General features: G+C 34.2%; 1 protein-coding gene across 1 annotated transcript; it reads right to left on the reverse strand.

The window, feature by feature from the left end:
* Nucleotides 1–16,173: 16,173 nt before the first annotated feature.
* On the reverse strand, nucleotides 16,174–19,941 carry LOC123532671 (transient receptor potential cation channel subfamily V member 3-like). Its single transcript, XM_045314198.2, has 2 exons — nucleotides 18,967–19,941; nucleotides 16,174–17,733 (listed from the first exon to the last, which is right to left on the reverse strand). The coding sequence occupies exons 1-2, from the start codon at nucleotides 19,591–19,593 to the stop codon at nucleotides 16,174–16,176; spliced, it is 2,187 nt and encodes a 728-aa protein (XP_045170133.2). The 5' UTR covers nucleotides 19,594–19,941.
* Nucleotides 19,942–20,403: the final 462 nt, after the last annotated feature.

Below are 20,403 nucleotides of genomic sequence, written 5' to 3' on the forward strand. Positions count from 1 at the left end.
AATACTACACAGTGCAGTATAGATAGATAGATTTGTGAATATATATATGTCATGAAGACAAATATTGTAAATATCACATTATGAACAAACACCATTACAAACAAACATTCAATTACTAGTATATCAATTGTATCACAGAAATAGCTATTATGTTATATCTCAAACTGATTTAAAAGAAAAAATAAACTAACTCTTTTATATAAATAAATTTTGTGACATATATTTCACAAGATAACCCATCAAGTATTTCTACTACTTTTCAATGGGGTCCTTGTGAAAAACTAAATTATCAAGGTACAGGATATTGGCTGTTTTAATGAAAACTTTGGCCCAAGAAAGACAACTCTTAGTAGCATGAATGATAATATAAACAAGAGTTACATATAATTGTCCATCAAAGAAACCCCTGATATGCTTGTTTCAAGTATCGCAAAAATATCCCAGTTAGTAAAACGAGTATTAGACAGGTAGATTGTTTGTAAATATGTTGTCTAATATTTTGATAATTCATTGTACAGCATGTGATAATCATGTTAGAAGAAGCTATGTAATCTTATTGTTAGCTTATATATATGTAATATGTCATCCTGGCTTTTTTGCAAAAAAAGTGTATGCAAAATGCGTACTATTTTTAACAATTATGGACACATTTGAGCTCAATATAAAATTGTTTTAAACTTTAAAAGTGTTGAAAATTTGTGAAATTATGATTGCCTCATTCTTGTAAAAGTTGGTTTTAATTCGACTAAAAAAATCTAGACAAAATTTGTACATCAAACAATGTTGATGGATTATTGACCTTTTCAGTCATTCTGGACACCTAACTTTGTCTATTTTCTGAACGAGAAACTCAATAAAAGGTATTTAAACTTATCAAATAACGAACTTGCTCCTAGAAAACCACGCGATGCATTTTATATGCGGCATTTCACTGTGTAAAACATGCAGATTTATTTTCTTACTACCTAAAAGCGTAACAGAAAAATCCCAACAGCCTCTGGTGGGATTCGAACCAGGGTCGCACGGGTAGAAGTCCAATGCTCTAACCACTCAGGCAAGGCGTCGACTCCCTACCGCAGTTGTCAAAAATTGGTTTTAAACGTGAGGCTATACGTAAGCGACCGTAACACTTTCCCCTCTTCAAAGGAGTCATCATTGATGATGACGTGAATGACATAGAAACAACAGAAACACTAGATTAAGTCCATATCCCGGACGAGCCCCCAACTTACGACTTGAGAGCGTAACAGAAATTGAAGAGGATAGAATTTTAATTAAGAAAAATCCCAAGTGCGGGATTCGAACTTGGGTCGCACGGGCTGAAGTCCAATGCTCTCACCACTGAGCCATTGAGTCAACTCCTGACGCAGAGATTGGTTTTAAACTTGAGGCTTTACGTAAGCGACCGTAACATTTTATTCTCTTCAAAAAAGTCATCATATTATGACGACGTGGACGTCATTTTGGCATAGAAATTGCCATTTTTGGCATTTGATAAGTCCATTTCCCGGACTTGCCCCCATCTTACGACTAATGGGCTTAACAGTAAAATCCCGAGTGCCTGAGGCGGGATTCGAACCCGGGTCGCACGGATGGAAGTCCAATGCTCTAACTACTGAGACAAAGTGTCGACTCCCTGACACAATTGTGGGAGATTGGTTTTTAAACGTAAGGCCATACGTAAGCGGCCGTAACAATTTTTTAAGATCTGCAAAGAATATTGCACTTTTATGTCTTTACCCGAACGTAGCTCCCATATATCCATTTGCATGCTCAAATCCGTTTGATGAACGAGCTTTTAAATCAAAAGGTTTAACCATTTATGACATTAAGCCTGCATTACTGCAATTAACATGCAACAACATGAATATAATCGTGCATAAAGCCGATGTGACAAAGTTCTTTTTTCCCCAGAAGAAAACAACAGAAATATATCTGTAGGTTATCTATCATAAATCTTTTTATGACAAAGGGGTAAAGAGTAGCGCATGTTCAGGAGAAGTTTTTCAGATTCCCTGAATTCATAATTTACGCAAAAAGCATATATAATTGAATAAGAATGCATAAGATTAAAAACTTTGAAAATATCAAATGGATGTCAAACTTCTCTTAAAATAGAAAACTTATTTGCACTGTTATTCTAAGACTGTTTTTTTTTTTTTAAACTATTAACACCGACTTTAAATGAAATTTGTATCTTGTATCTTGTAATGGTTTCAAAACACATCTATTAACCTGTTTTATTCTGTCAAGGATCTTTTTAGAGGTTCTCTGATTCCCTATTTCGGTATATATTTCTATAACTTGTGTTAACCAGACGTCTTTGTTATATGTTTTGCTGCCGGCCTATTTACCAATGAGTCTCTTTGATCTTGAGCAAAACATTTAAAAATTGTTATACGTGGAAAGTCTACTTTGAGGACACTGTCTAGACAGCAACATGCACTGAACGAATGATAATGCAGAAAATCGTTCAAATGGTACAAATTGTTAAAGGATACTAGTATTTCTTCTACGTTCTTCTCTAACCTTGAAACGGTTATTGCATTTACAAATGCACAGAGGCAAGATACTACTGCTGGGAGGTCGCACGCTTAATGAATCCTATGATACTTCCCGTTTCACGTTGTATAACTAAAAGTGTGTAAAATTGCGGACTTTTTTCTTACTACTATTTTCTGTTTATGACAGGGAAAGGCAAGCTTAAAAACAATCCTAGGGGACTGTGACCGTTTTCACACTATGTACCATTGTGCTTCTAATGGTTGTATCAGTAGTCCTATCTCCATCCAATTCATTTAAAGTTCCTTTACGAACATGTGCATGTACACTACATATATCACTTCAAATTGATAATGTAAATTACAGTTTTCAGATTCAACTTACAACGATATTGTTTCATAAACGTGCCCATTCAAATAAAGTAAATAAAATTCAAACAGACTTCTCATATAACACTTAAGTTTCCGCAAAGTATGTATGTTATGTACTGGTGTAGTCATCTACAGTCAAATATAGTCATAAATTATTGCAAGTGTTTTTCCACATCTAATGAATTGTTGTTTTTTATTCTTGTAAAGTCGGAAACAATCAAGATATTTTGGTAAATTATAATATTCCATGTCTTATAGATACTTGTTATAATTATTGTATGTATTACAATAGTTCACCTTAAGGATATTGTGATCAGGTTAGCTAAAATTCATCTAATGGTCATAACTCTACGACGAATAAATTGACAATCCCTTGTTGAAAAATATGCTGAGCCAAGCGGAAGACGCAGCGACTATACAGACCCTCAAAAAGTATTCTGAATGCATAGATTTGAAACTGGAATATTGCGCAATTCTTAACGTAAAACGGGTTCACAAGTCTTTACCTTTTCACTTTTTATGTCTGAAAACGCGCATCTTAATAAATATTTCCAAACTTGCGTTACCTATTACTTGCAAAAGCACGATGAAACCGAATTTGAAAGCTCGTGACGTAAGTCTTTAGAGAACATTCTCTTCTTTTTCTTATTAAACTAGTTTTTGACCGGCGGAAACACAACGAATGACTGATAAATCCGTCACAAATTTTAATATTGTTTAGGTTTATCAGTTATTTAAGCATGACTTGGTCATAACCAGACATATTATATCATTGTGCATTACAAAGTCAAAGACAAAATAGTTCTGATAGGTACCCATTAATTATAGATCCGGGCGCCACCGAGGCCGAGTGGTTAATGTCGATGACATCAAATTACTTGCCTCTCACTGATGTGGGTTCGAAACAACAATGAAAATTGAAGTTTTCAACATGTATATAATCAGTGTAATCGACTTTTCAGTCAAAATAGGCTAATTGTAACTATAGTATGCAGTAGTTTTTGGTAGACCTATGTTAACAATTGGGACAAGACAAAACCAGGTCATTGCTACTATGTTACGCAGTAGCTTTTTGGAAGATCTATGCTAACAATTAGAACAAGACAAAACCGGGTCATTGTAACTATGTTATGCAGTTTTTAGGCTGGCGATATTCGCCAGACGATTATAACCATATATTGAGTTTCCACAAAGTTCAACAGGTGCTGAGACTGACAACACAAAATATAATTTCATGCGCAATTCAAATAGTCCGCCACGTTTATCAGTTTTGCCAAAAGTTGTATAAAGATTGTTAAACTTACCTGTTTCGATAGATCTATTTGCTCAAACATGTTATAATAATGTTTTATTTTTCTAACGGTAAATACTTGAAAGATAACATAAGAAAATATTACATAATGATGGTAAAATAATTCGCCTCTATGAATGAAATGTCCGTATGAATGGAACGTTTTCGTAAGACCTCACTGTTGACCGCTTCGTTATAGATTATGACCCCGGTCTTTAAGTGGCTAATTAAACAAACGCTTGTTCCGAGAAACAATCGTCGATATGAGTTATACTGCGCATTATTCGACGGTCTGACATAACATGGAAAATAAGAAATATGAAATATCAATTAAAATGAACTTAGAGTGATATGAGTTATCGGTCATGTTTAGAGGTTTTAAGAATCTATTCTTTCAGATCATTTGCTATAGGTACTACGGGAGTAATCGCTGCGTGGAATTGCCACAGTAACGTGAGAAGAAACAAATGACCACATTATACTTTTTTATTTGGGCTATTTTTATACTTAATTCGTTTAAACATTCTGACGAATACTGAAAGATACAATGTAAAAAGTGCTTTGTTAACAATTTGATTAAAGGGTGGGGGTGTATATGTAAGTGAGTTTTGTTTAAACACTCGTTTTCAACTGTTTTCAAGTTATATTAAGATCATAGTGGATCCGTATTGTTAATGTTTAACAATTGCATTAACTTGATACAGTTCTCAAGTTAACATATTTTCGCACTGTGATTCATCTTTAAACGACTTTTACCTTGTACTTGTTGTTTGTTTTTCTTTTTATTATTTGTTAATTTTGTATAAATTATGTCTTTATTTTCATCCAGCTGAAACAGACACAAATTTCAAAGAGATAACCATTGCGCAAAATGATCGCAGATAATTCATTTTACCAAATATCTTTCTAAATGAAACCTCAAAGTACTGCGTAACAATTATGAAAGTTAAACACAAAATAGAATTGTCGATAACAATTTTTCTGGGGAGCCTCGAGTAAAAGGATTTAATCGGACAGAAATTAAGCTCAAATTATGGCATTGCTCTCTCCATTCATAAAGAACCATAGGGCAGAAGTAAAACCTATCTACCTACATTTCTTCCAAACTAAAGAATAAATGCAAAATCAAGAACTTTTACAAATGTAAAGTAGTATTTTCAAGGAAGTCTCAACATTCACCCTTCAGGTTAAATTCATTTTAAACAGCAAGAAATGGCTAATCAAATAAAACATTTCCTCTTTTGTACGACAGATCAATGATAGTAAGACTTGGAAAAAGAAATATAATTAACAAAGTTTGGTCTTAGCTGGGCTTGAACCTACGCATTCCTAAAAAGTCAGTTAAATTAATCTCATGGTAGGAATTGATTATTAAATACTCTTCAAAAAAAAAAAAAGAAGTACATTATTACGGGTACGTCAATTTTCCTAACCATCGTATTAGGGAAGGAACATGACTAGACAATAACCATTAACAGTCCGGTTTATAGCGGGGTTCGAGCCCACAATTTCCCTCATACCGACAAGAAAATCGCCCCATCTGATCAGTGTTCATACATTCATACATGATGTGGGGGCGGGGGGTGCATATCGAAATGTAGATGTTGTGTTTGTTACCTTTATATCTTATCTGATATTATGTCCCTCAAAGATAATATCGCTACTTTAGAAACAAATATCAACGGTTATGGAACGCCTATTGTCCAATCATAACATAACCCAGGTTCACGGTCGAAACACTAGGATTAACAATAGATAAACCAGGTTTTTCTAATACTTACCCATATTTTCGAGCGAAAACACGCACGTTAACCCAGATCAACTAGGTTTTTCAATTGAACTATTAGCTAATGGAACATATTCTGGTCTCCAACATTATGTCCTTCTTTGATAAGTTTAATATCCTTAGTCCTTAACAAAGCACAGCTGCGAAACCCAGCTTATAAGTCCATGGCAACTTAGAACTAGGTCAACAAATAGATATCATAGTCGTGGATTTCAGCAAAGCTTTAGGTAAGTTAGATCATCATAAACAAGCCCACAAGTTACAAAGATTAGGTGTCAACCCACAGGCCACGTTTTTGGTCAAGTCCTTCCTTTAGTATCGCACCCAGCAGGTTGTAGTTGAAGGTCACATTTCAGACAAACTCCCCGTCCTCTCTGGAGCCCCTCAGGTTCGGTTCTTGGACCTTGCCGTTTTCTTTCCTACATAATCTGCTTGACAGTGTTGGGCAAATTGAGGCTGCTCGCAGATGATACGATAGTCTATATTACGGATAAATCAAACAGTGATGCCCAAGCTCTACAGGAATACCTATTAAGCATTGAAACCTTGGAGTCTGATTGGTCCAAGGATGATTCTGATTGATTCAGTCCACACAAATGTGAAGTCCTCAGAATCAGTCGCAAAAGAAATCCTGTAATCTTTACCTATACGCCGCATGACATCTAATTAAGATCGGCTAATTCTGCCAAATATCTAGGGGTAACCATAAAAAAGAGCTATCATGGACCAATCATATCAACAACATAATATCCAAAGCAGAAAATTCCCCAAGATTCCTTAAACGAAATGTTAAAACCACAAATAAAAGAGTCAAAGAGGTTGCATATAAAACTTGTGTTAGACCCCAGTTAAAGTACTGTTCTACCATATGACATCCGTGGCAAAAATATGTAACCCTCAAGATAGAGCAGGTCTAAAGATCAGCAGCAAGATATGTCTACAATGACTACAGCTACACCAGTAGTGTTTCCAAAATGTTAAATGAACTAAACTGGCAAACTATAGAACAACGCTGTAAGATCAGTGCAGTTACAATGTTGTATAAGATCCAACACAAGCTTGTTTTAGTTGACAAAAGACACCTTAGAAGAACTAGAAACCTGAACTATTTGATACCGTATTCAAAGACACGAAGAAGTATGCATCTATGGAACAGTCATCCAGTGTCTTTTCAAGCTAGTCCAAGCTTAGAAATATTTGCTAGGCAGGTTCCTCCTTTCTGTCAGTTCTAATTCATCTTCCTGCTTTTACTTTAAACCTAGCATGTAAAATAGGTCTTTTACACTATATCTTTGTGGTGCACATAATTTCTATGTTTTTACTATTTTTGCCGAACTTTCTTTGTCAACGCGCCTGCTAGTCAAGATCACAAACGATTGCTAAGCAATACAACATAGACATAGAATAACATTCTTAACTTCTGTCTGCATCTAAACATCTTACACACAGCTTCTTTTGAGACTATTTTTTCTTGAAGTTCTATCCGTAATCTAGCACTTAAATGAAATCATTTATATGCGCACAACAAAATGAAAAACACTTCAAAGATGTAACGCAAATGTCTGTTGTCCCCGAACATGAGTAATTGTTACCAATGGACTCTACTTAACCCATCTAAAATAGGCTTAAAAGGTAGTTTTGCACGTTTGGATAAAAAATTAAAATGTAGAATTTGAACTACATTCTTAGCTGTTATCGTATTCTAAAAAGCTTTAGCCAGTAGAAAAGATTGGGTCGCGTTGTGGATTTTTTTGACCAGTTTGAAAAAAAAAATAAAAAATAAAAAAAAGAATCTGAAGCAAGTTTTCATAATGTGAGTCCATGAGTAATTCACCATTTCAATGACATGTTCACGTTTAAATAAAAGTTCTCACATTTATATTTTCCTCCGAACTTGAATAGCTCATCTAAATCAAGTTAAAGTATGTTCTTAAGGCAGTTCCGCACGTTTGGATAAAAATTCTACATGCAGACATTGATTTAATTAAAATTTCTAAAAGTGTAAAAAATAACCAGTAAAATAGATAAGGTCGCATGCTTGATTTTTTTTTTCGTTAGGCTTATTTGAAATTTTTGGATCTGAAGCAAGTTTTCCTGTTGGTATTTTATGGGCAACTCATTAATGATTTTAATGCCTTTTCCAGTATCTATAGAAAAAATCCACAAGTTGAAGTTAGATTTTCACGAACCCTCGCAAAGTCTGACGTAAGGGGGAACATTGATTACTCTTTGGACAGATGGTAAACACATGCTATAAGTTATAGATATACTGACTTAAAAAGAACTTACTGTTCGCATCAGCATCAGTGGAGTTGGAGGAGCATTTCAATTCCGTTGCCTCCTCGGTGCCATCATCATTGTCCTTGCTGTCCATGTCCATGTCTATTTCAAAGTAAATTATCAACGTTGTAGACGATCACGATGCTAAATTTATATACCCATTATATTATGGTCAAATAAGATTTATAGATCCACGTGGTTACCCCTTATTATATTATGGAAACAATTATAGAGTTGTGCAAATTTCAAGATGGTTTTATGATAACTATTTTATTTTTTCTTAAACATATAACAGTTTTGTTACATCTTTTTGATTTTCTTTTAAGACATGGGTTCTCATTAATTCGAGGTATATGGAATGAAAGAAATTGTTTATAATGACTTTATGACCTATCTTGTTTTAGATACAGATGTTTTATAATTTGAAGTAATTGCAACAAAAAGAAACATGAAAATTTAAAAGGTAAGAGCGAAACAGCACTTTCTTTAATGAAAAAAGTCCTTTGTCAGCCCGATATTTGAACGAAAAATACGTTATTAAATAGATATGATTTATTTTCTGTTTGTATCAGAATCACTTAAACCGTACTTATCCCCTATGGTAGTTAACTTGTGGGTACAATTATATTACACTATATTCATACAAGTATGTTGCTTACGTCACTACCCGATACCGGCACACTGTCATCGACATTGCACGCTTGTGCCGACATGGAACACAATTATACGTATTCTTTGCCTAGTGTGGGTAAATATTTCCTTGTAAATGTTTCCTTAACAACTTATAATTTGTAACATTAATTTGAAAACTACACACACTTTTGCCGTTCCAAATGCCTAAAGCCCGTCAAATGAGCAAGGCATGTTTTTTTTATGGCTCTGCAGAGGGCTACCCTTAAAATGTATTTGTTTTCAGGTAAGCATTTATCAAATTGAGCTGAAATTGAAACGCAAGGAATGTTACACCATAGAATGTGTATTTTCTTTTGTATCTATTTCTTACCATAGAACATGTGAGTATACTGTTGTAAATATTTCTAATATGGAGGAAATATCCCACAATAGAACTAGATTTCTCCAGGATATGCAAGTAACTTTCAATAACACACTTACCATAGTCCCAGAAAGGAGTCCTTTACTTAGTGCTCGACTGGCAAAAGTGTCGACCAAAAGTCATGGTCCAGAGCTCCTCTTTGAGTCATGCCTCACCTTATCATATCATTATGACTCTAGTATTAGTATTTCCAGGATGTGTATTCGAGAGTGATTGAATGAAGCTAAATAGTTTTTATAACAACAGTGATAAAAAACATTAGAAAGGGAAATGGATTTACATATGGTGCTTTCACAGGGGTTACATGAGTGTATTCAGGAGAATTAGACCATATAACGAAAAACCCAGCTTAAGAATTCTATGGATTTTTTAATGATTAATTAATGCATGGTACCTTATAACGGACCAATGGTTTGTCTCACGAGGTACATTGTATGTCAACATGTTTTAAAATTAGAAAGCACTGTCATTTTTGTACATTGAATTTGTAAGTGAGTTAGTGTAGTTTTGGAAATACTTATTTGTAAAACACCATTATGCAGACAGTTTCATACAATAAAAAGCTTTATACTACATAAAAGAGGGCGCTATCAAACAACATGAATTAGCTGTTTTGGTCTTAACTGCGTGTGAGCAACATTTAAGCTTTCAGATTTTACAGTTTTCATGCATTCTGTCTGAGATTTAGTCAACAAACAGTATGTCACCTAGCAACACTCTTTGTTCTACGGAGCTTTATCTTAATTTTGGCAACATCCATTGAAAATCGATTTATCTTTCTTTACATTTCAAGACAGTTAATGCCTATCACAGAGTCTACCTTCTTCAAACTGAAGTGATGTTATTAAGAATCCACTTGCCAAATAAAAATGACATGAAAACTGTCAGTGGTCAGTTTCATGCCTTTGTGATATTTCAAAGTTCTGCTATATAACACACTACTAGCAACACACTATTAGCTGGTATCAGGTATATTTTGGCCGATGCAACGAATCTTGTTCACTAATTTCTGTACCACATGTATAATATAATATTATAAATATTTTTACAGTGTCCTGAAGATAAGATCTCTACTAGATACTACCATATAAAATGAAATTAACGTTTATTACTTCTTGTGTCATGCTAACAGTATCATGCATACTTTTTATTTGAAATACATATTTCACTTGTATATAAAACTCCATCCACTAGATACAAAGGTATACTTAATAGTATTTGTGGTCCGCCCATTTAACGTTAATTCCTATTAACAGGTATCAATAAGGATGCATTAAAAACATTCTTATTAATTTAATTTAATTTACATGACATACAGTTGCAATACTTATTACATAACAACACGCAACAACTTTATGATAACTTGTTTATTAAAAAAAAGTACATATCAAACAACATTTAGCACAACACATATACTATAAATGGTGTAGCAATCAAATACAAGCTCTGAAATACGGTAGTTATAGGTCTCAACCACTTCGCGGTTTCAACCTAAAAAACGAGTTTGCAATTATTACTTAAACATGTTCAGATATAGAGTCGAACTTCGTTCGCTCGAACTCAACGGGGCAAGCAAAATTTGTTCCAGTTATCTGTAGTTCAAGCCATCGAAAAATATACATTATATAAATGCTTTGCCGGGTCCTGTCGAAGGGTAAGGTACGAATTATCCGAGTTCGAGCGAAGTTTGAACGTAATATTAAATATAGATATATTCTTTTAGAATAATTATAATGATTTTACCATTTCAGCAACAGGGATATAGGACTCTTCCGCGTGTTTATACTACATATTAACTGTATTGCTAGACAGGTCAGTGTAATACACTAATATCTTGTTTGCTTTCACTTCAAGGGAGTGAACAGGGAATCTTAATATTATTGCTAGCAGACGACAAAAGTCATTCTATTCTATTCTATTATTGACCAACAAAAGTTGCTACACGCTGGCTGTGACACATCCTACAGTAAAATGTTCTCAATTGTATGAAAATAGTGTGTATAGTTGAGAAATCCAACAAATAGTCTAACACGACCCGAATTATTTTCTTGTCAGACAAAATTGTCTGAAACTGTCTGCTATTATGCAACAAAATTACTGTTAGTACGTCATAACTGTTACGTCATAACGGCGCACTGGAAAAGATAACTACACAAAACTGGCAAATATTCGATGGTTTGTGTCAAGTATTAGTTTTATCTCATTCTAGCATAAATCATATAACTACTGTGTACAATTACATAAAATCTAATGCGAGACCATTCTATTAATTTTAAAAGAATTATAGGAGGCTACATGTAATATAATTTCTGTACATATCACATAAACTATTCTATTAAGGTAGTTCTGCACGTTTAATAAACCGAAAGTGATGGCGTAACGTCATTTATCCGGAAAACGTAGAATAAAGCCTGGAGCCTGGATACGGCGTACGGAAGTGAAAATCATTTTATGAATTAACGTCAATTCGTGAGTACATTTATTGCAGTGACAACATTACTGTCCTTCTCAAATTACAATATGGTATTAAAGCTTGTGACACGTTAAATAATTCAGCTTGAAATGTGTGGATCACTTTAATCATGGGTAGATATCTCAAAAATAAGCACACGGACCTATACATTTTATTTCACCACATTATAGACCATATGTTTATTTACGATTGTGAGACGTTTCAATGAAATCTACATTGTAGAAAAAATTCAATTCGCGAAAATGTTATGAAAATTGCGTTCTTCCCATAGACTTCCATTTTGAAAACTTGCGTGAGGTCCTAATTTTTCAAATCAGTCCAGCAAAAAATCAAGAACACGACCCTATTTTTTATTTCCTGAATTTTCTAAATATATTCTGAGGTTTTGAGAAATCAGGGTTTAATATAATTATACATTGTAGAACAAAATTGATCCGAACACACAGAACTACCTTAAGTTATAAATAAGATACATAAATAAATACAATGTGTAAAAACCGAGAAGCTGGCAGTAATCTGGGGTTTTCACTGGCCTAAAAGCTGTCATAAAACGAAACAATTACAATAAAAACAAGAGCTGTCACTAATGGTGACAAATGCCCCCGCAGCGCCTTGTTCTTTGACCTGGTGACCTTGACTTTTGACCTGGTGACCCAAAGTCAGTAGCAGTCGTGCACTCGATAAGTACTATCAGCATGTGAAGTTTGAGGTCCTGGGTGCAGTGGTTCGCGAGTAAATTGCCTTCATGCAAAATATTAATGTTGTGACGAACGAACGAACGAACTAACGTACGGACAGTTGAAAACTAATATGCCTCCCTTCGGGGGCATAAAAACTAAAAAGCCAAAACACCAAGTGCTAATGTGTATCTGTTAAAAAAACAATAGGACCATGATGGTCCTGAATCGCTCACCTGTCCCCACATGACCCAGTTTTGATCTGAGTATGACGTCGTTTTTCCTGTTATTTGACACAGTGACCTAGTTTTTGAGCTCATTGAACCAGTTTTGAAACTGACCTAGATATCATCAAGATAAAAATTCTGATCAATTTTCATGAAGATCCATTGAAAAATATGGCCTCTAGAGAGGTCACAAGGTTTTTTATTATTTGACCTACTGACCTAGTTATTAATGACACGTGACCCAGTTTTGAACTTGACCTAGATATCATCAAGGTGAACATTCTGACCAATTTTCATGAAGATCCATTCAAAAGTATGGCCTCTAGAGAAGTAACATTTTTTTTCTATTTTTAGACCTACTGACCTAATTTTTGTCCGCACTTAACCCAGTTTCGAACTTGATCTTGATGTTATCAAGATGAACATTCAGACCAACTTTCATACAGATCCCAAAAAAATATGGCCTGTAGAGAGGTCACAAGGTTATTTTATTATTTGATCTACTGACCTAGTTATTGAAGACACATGACCCAGTTTCGAACTTGACCTAGATATCATCAAGGTTAACATTTTGACTAATTTTCATGAAGATCCATTTAAAAGTATGGCCCCCAGAGAGGTCACAAGGTTTTTCTATTTTTAGACCTACTGATCTAGTTTTTAACCACAGTTAACCCAGTTTCGAACTTGACCTAGATATCATCAAGATAAACATTCAGACCAACTTTCATACAGATCCCATGAAAAATTTGGCCTCTACAGAGGTCACAAAGTTTTTGTATTATTTGACCTTCTGAACTAGTTACTGATGGCAAGTAACCCAGTTTCAAACTTGACCTAGATATCCTCAAGATGAACATTCTGACCAATTTTCATGAAGATCTATTCACAAGTATGGCTCCTAGAGAGGTCAAAATGTTTTTTTTTATTTTTAGACATAATGACCTAGTTTTTGATCACAGTCAACCCAGTTTCGAACTTGACCTAGATACCATCAAGATAAACATTCAGACCAACTTTCATACAGATCCAATGAAATATATGGCCTCTAGAGAGGTCACAAGGTTTTTGTATTATTTGACCTACTGGCCTAGTTTTTGAAGGCATATAACTCAGTTTCAAATTTGACCTAGATATCATCAAGGTGAACATTCAGACAAACTTTCATGAAGATCCATTGAAAAGTATGGCCTCTAGAGAGGTCACAATGTTTTTCTATTTTAAGACCTACTGACCTAGTTTTGGACCGCACGTGACCCAGTTTCGAACTTGACCTAGATATCATCAAGTTGAACATTCTGACTAATTTTCATAAAGATCCCATGAAAAATGTGACCTCTAGAGTGGTCACAAGCAAAAGTTTACGCACGGACGCATGGACGGACGACGGACGCATCGCGATCACAAAAGCTCACCTTGTCACAATGTTACATGTTGGCTAAAACGATTTTAAAAGATCAAGTATTATAACAGATCAGGGGCCGTATGCATAAAGCATCTTAAGTATAAGAAATTGATTATTTACTTAAGTATTAATTTCTTAGGTAAGAAATTTATTTTACTTAAGTATATTTGTTATTCATAAAACAACTTAATAAGTAATTTTTGGCTTTTATTGTGGACGAAAACATTAAAAAAAAAAAAACATTAATTTCAGACAGATACAACATGCACAATTATGTTTAAAGTGTTTTTATCTGAAAAACAACACTTTAATCGTACTCACGACGCCATTTTGTTTTCTGACGTAAGTCATTTCTTACGTATCTTACGTTTAAGCTGTATTATGAATAGGACTTAAGTATTTTTACTTAGACTTAAGCTGAAATCACCACAAACTTAAGTAAAATCTTCAACTTAAGTCAAAACTTATACTTAAGATGCTTTATAAATACGGCCCCAGATCTGTAATAAACTGATTAATACCAGCCTCTCGTTAAAACATACTTGTATAGCATTTAGTCTTGTAAGATTGAAATAAACAATTTATTGCATTACTAATATAGCACTTATCTAAGTGGTACATTTATATACATATCACATTATAAATATATCACAGTTAAAATTTACTAACATCAACCAAGGATGTGGATGATAACGCTTGATATCGTGTAAAAATCGAAAACTTTATCTCAAGCAGTGTTTTTGCTTTTTTTTTTTTTTTTTTTTAAGTCATTCTTTGTCCTTCGTGATATAATTCCATCGCATCGGACGTCAAACTATGAATTTATCGTTTAGGATATAATATTCCTTCAAAAAAAATGTCGGTCATACTAATAGTTAAATTCCGAATAATGAAGAACAAGTAAACACTAATGTTGAATACTAATAATATAACATTTAAGATCGGGTATAATACTTAAGTCTTGCTTTGATCATTTTAAAGAATGTTGTTTAAGATTTTCCGAAACTTTTTTAAAATTTCTATGTGGTTACCCGGGCAAGTAGTCCTACCTATCAAACCGTTGATAACAGACCGTATATAAAAAACAAGAAAAAAACTCTCCAGTACTCACATTGAAAATTGACATTACAATGAAATGACTTTTCAACAAGTTTTTGATGATACAGTTATTTCATAATCGCAGCCGAATACCAGACCAAAGCGACAAATATCATTGTTCGTTCATACTTGAATACGAAAAACTTATTCAGCAATTTTTAGTTTCTGTTCAAAGAGTGCCTTATTATGAACTCCGTTGTTTATCCAACCCCTACATGCCATTCACAAACAAAGGTATTATACGAATTATGTTTGAAATGACGAAAATTGAATTATTGTACAATTATTTTATCAATTCAACCAGAACTTTCAACTTTTTTGTGTGCAATCAATACACACAAAGAAAAGAATCCACGCTGGGTATTGAAATTACGATCAAATTATCCAAATTTAAACCATCAAACGAAGAAAAGCAATAAAGGTCAAAACATGCAAGCCTTGAAAAACAAATTTATCTGATGAACTAAACCGCGCAATATATACAAAATATTTATACAAATTTTACTTAAAATATGTGTCATAGATACAATCATCATAAGTTAGGTGTAGCTACTGACCGACATCAGAAGAACAATGAAGTGACAAGAATCAGGACATGAAAAATAACGCATAAGCAATTTGCATGCAAGACACTAGATCTGCAACGACTACACTTAAATCTGCACATGAAAATAAAGCATAAGCAATTGTTCATGCAAATCAATAGATCTGCCAAGACAACACGATAATCAGCACATGAAAAAAAAGCATGGTTATGCAATTTTGCATGCAAGACACTAGATCTGCTAAGACAACACGTAAATCAATACATGAAAAGAAAACATAAGCAATTTTGCATGCAAGATACGAGATCAGCTAAGACAACGCGTAAATCAATACATGAAAATAAAGCATAAGCAATTGTTCTAATTCTTCTTTTCTTAAGCAACCATCGCCTGTTTAAGCTGCCAGATTGTTTGCAACACTGTTGAAACATAGTGTTAATAAGTCACAGATATTTTATACATCTTTAATACGTAGTCGCAAATCGAGTGATATCTTCTTCTACTTCTGGTACTTCTATAACTTCAGCAATTTCCTGTGTCTCGGTGTAGACCATGCTATCGTTTTTACACGTGTCACAAGGATTATGACCAATGTCTCGAATATGTAAAAGTCTTCGAACAGGTTTTTGATTCTGCATTTCTAAGGTAGTCGTGCTGCTTACAGCTGGGCGTACATTATTATATTTCGTGTGAGTTGTTTTGCTTTTTTTCTTCGATTTCGTACGTGGCTGCAAATGCGACATTAGTGTGGACATTATACCTTGGTCAGATGGATCGTAGCTTTCTGCCTCTTCTTCATGATCATGAACAGAACTCAGAGTCCATAATCGTCTCTGAGTGTTTGAAACCCATTCATTATTTTCATATCTGTTCTTTCTTTTTACAAAACCAACTTCCTTACACGCACAACGAGGGAGGAAGCTTTCTAGAAACAGAATAACAGATAGCTTTTGTAGACGATAATGCATCTTTGTAGCAGTCATGCCTCTATGATGGCTCATCAAATCTGTGCATGAGTTTGACATCATTGCGATAAGTGCATTAAGCAACAGTATTGTTGTCAACAGCACAAAGATCACAAATATCATAACTGCTAGAACTGGCTGTCGAGCCTGGAACAGGATGTCTATTTCTCCAATACCAAGCATTATAGTAAGCATTTTCACCATTGTTTTTCCAAAGTGTTCAAACTCATCATTGTCGGTATTGGCGCCTTGCATTGCCATGTACATTGCAATGGAAAAAGCTACTAGAAATATTCCCATGACGAACGCAAATTTAAACATGTCTAATACAACTCTTTGTATCAAAACAGTAAAGAAACTAAACGTTTTAAATGTTTGCAGGAAAAACATAAAGAGATACCATCCTAAAATTACTGCAAAAAGAAGGCAGTAATTTTGATAATCGAATGAATGTCGCCCTGCAGCTGAAGCAAAGGCAAAATCCAAAATAAGCAACAGAGAAAACAATACAAAGTATACTCTAAATACAAGGTTTGAGTAAGGTGTACTAAAATGACGCCGAACGCTTTTAAACCTGGAGGAAGCTGTCTTATATTGAAAACGACCTAGACAAAGCCTTGTGATTTCTAAAATAATATAAACCACACCGACTATAGAGCCAAATACTGACGCACTTGTTACAAAAGCGTTCCTAATAACAGGGTATTTATAAGTAATATCCCCATTTTCTGATGCCACAAGTTTTGACCTGTACAAGGCTGCCACTGAAAGGAAGATCATAGAGAAAATATGAAATAAAAACCAAAAAAGGAATTTGGAACTATAGTATTTCCATTTTTCTTTGATCACCTCCCTGACAGGCATGAAATCAGCAAACAAGAACGCGTTTGTTGTTTGCTGATGAATGAGGTACTCCAGTATCGATTCGTGATATTCCTTTTTGATAATCTCGTGTTCGTCTCCTTTCACTTCGTTTTCAATTGCAAGTGTTTCGATCTCAGTGATATCGAAGACTTCTTCATTGAAAATCCCGTCACTTGATTCTCTGGTACAATGTACCTGGAAAGAAACCGATTTCGTATGAAAATGGCCCTTAGGTCAATTGAACTTATGAGAAAAGGTCCAAAGACGATAATAAAGGACATAAAACACTTGATGGGGCTTTAACACACACACACACACACACGCACACACACAGACACATACACAAGCACGCACACACGCACGTACGCACGTAAACACGCATCCTCTCCCACACAAATAGCCGTTATTTAGCAAAACAAAAAACAAAACAAAACAAAACAGCGACTAGAATACACCCTATTCTTGAAAGCATAAAACCTATATATTTCATATGCAGGTATGGTAATGCTCTGTGGATCACTCAACTTCTTATTATAATCATGAATACAGAATTAAAACATCGCTTAACTTGCAATTAAAATTCCTACTCGGTACATCTGTACAGAGCGATGTAGTACTAATAATTAGTCATAATTTTGAAAAGGCAGAATGAAAGGTTTTTGCTATGTAAGTTTCCTAAACAAAATCAATAAAAATCTTTAAAACAAAAGAAAAAGGAATACAGTAAAAAGTCTGAAAACCAGACCCAGTCCAGGCCAAGTCAATAGTTCGGTTTTTCAGAGGATCCCGGTGTTCAGAGGATTTTGCACAAATGTCTGAGAGGCTTTATATGCGTATGCTTACTTATTTCATCTGACCGTATTATGTTTAATGTCTTTTAGGTTTTTCTTTTGCATTGTATCTCTCAGTTATATATTAAAACTGAATCATTTTACATCAGCGACCTGTGAAGTTTCTACTTTTTCTATTTTATATCTTCTACCAAAATCATGCCCTGTAAGACAGGCCATTGTTTTCCAAAATTCAGATAATTACATGCAGTATAATGTCGGGTTGACCTTATTAGTATCTAATATATTCCGCTACCAATGCTAATATCCGTTCTATTGCGGTGTCCTTTTTCCAACTTGAGATTTTTCTGTTCTGATTTATATGTTAAAAACTCTTATTTTATATAATAATCAATTTCATTTAAAAAAAAATGACATCCATGAGACACTTGTGAACAAAAGTCCATACTCCGCATGCTCATTCGCCGTCACAGCCTATATAGATTTTTTTTTTTTTGGCAAATGATTATTCGACCAAGCCTACTTCTGAGATAGTATTTTTAGAATGAATAATGTACAAAGCTTCAGATACACCTGGAAAATATTTATGAAATTGCGTTTATTAAAGCAACAACGCTGAAATGATATATAAAATTACCTCATGATGCATGATAAGCTCAAATATTGCATACTGTTGCCTTTTAGCAGCTAATTGTAGCGGGTTCAGTTTTTCTTTGTTCTTCATCATCAGGAGTTTACGAACTTTTCTCTTCCATTTCTTCTTTTCACTATAGGGCAAATCTGGTGAATTGAATTCACAGTCTAATACGTAATGTAACATTTTCTGTACATCATCCATTTTGCCTGGTTGAACAATGGCATACTTGATCAAAGAATGCACGATGTTATCCCCTTTATGGTTTGTAACCTCAAGTTCTGATTTAAATTGTTCCAATACTATGTCAAAAAGCTTTTTGTTGAACTTAAGCGCGGCAACTCCCAATGGTGTTCCAGCCATCATAACAGTGTTTTGGAACTCAAAACCATCAGCGCAGATATCCTTGATGGTTTCAGGTTTTATCTTTTTGTCGCTAGCAACAGTTGCCATGTATTCAAGTAAATTTGTATCCTCTTTCAATATTGCAACATGAAGCGGTGTTATTCCTTTGCATTTATCATTTTTCTTTGAAAAAAATATCATCTTAGGACACGACTCTATCAACATTTCTTTTATTTTCGTAAGTGTTTCTTCCTGCTTGCTTTCTTTTTCAACCGATATGGACATTGCCCGCAACAACAACGATTCCCCATTTATATCATTGTCCTACATTTCTGTTTGTAATGGATCATCTCTTATGTGTTCGTCTGTTATTGTTCCTTGCAAAATATCTTTGTGAAATAGGCGCTCATATTTTTCTGATTTTGTTACTTTAAAAAACGCTTTGAATTTCTTTTCAATTTCATCTAGCTTTTTAGACTGTTCTTCATCATCCTTTAAATTCGATATTTTTTCCAATCCGGCATACAGATTTCGAATTCGAAAATCTGTTTTCGCCCATCCTATTTCTGATGGTTGTTTTCCGTTAGTTTTAGAAAAAGAAGACATTTTTTGTATTACTATTCAAAATCTAGACTTGAGCGTTTCACCAGCCAAAGTATTTACTGTATGCCACGCTTGCTATAACTCCCAAGTAAAGTAAACTGCCAAGAGGAGAGCTCCACAAGTTAAAACATGCATCAGTCTAAATTGTTTTATCAATATCTTAGTTTCTATTTCATTTCCTAGAATAGGTTTAAATGCGTGCGTTGCAAACGTTCTTGTTGAAAAATTGATTTTATCTGGTAGAACGAAAAATATTAACTTCGATCGATGCCACTACTAAATGTCCTCAAATTACCGTTTTAGGAAAAACACGGTATATAAACAGCCAAAGATCCGTCCGATAGTTTCAATATATTAAGAAAGGAAACAATTATGTGTTCTTTCCTTAGAGACCGATAAAACATATCTAACAAGAAAGATGAAATTCACATGAGCTTGGTAAACTCAGAAAGTTAACTAAAACAAGAGGACCATGATGGTCCTGAATCGCTC

This window comes from Mercenaria mercenaria, chromosome 11 (assembly GCF_021730395.1).
Source record: "Mercenaria mercenaria strain notata chromosome 11, MADL_Memer_1, whole genome shotgun sequence".
Classification (NCBI taxonomy): domain Eukaryota; kingdom Metazoa; phylum Mollusca; class Bivalvia; order Venerida; family Veneridae; genus Mercenaria; species Mercenaria mercenaria.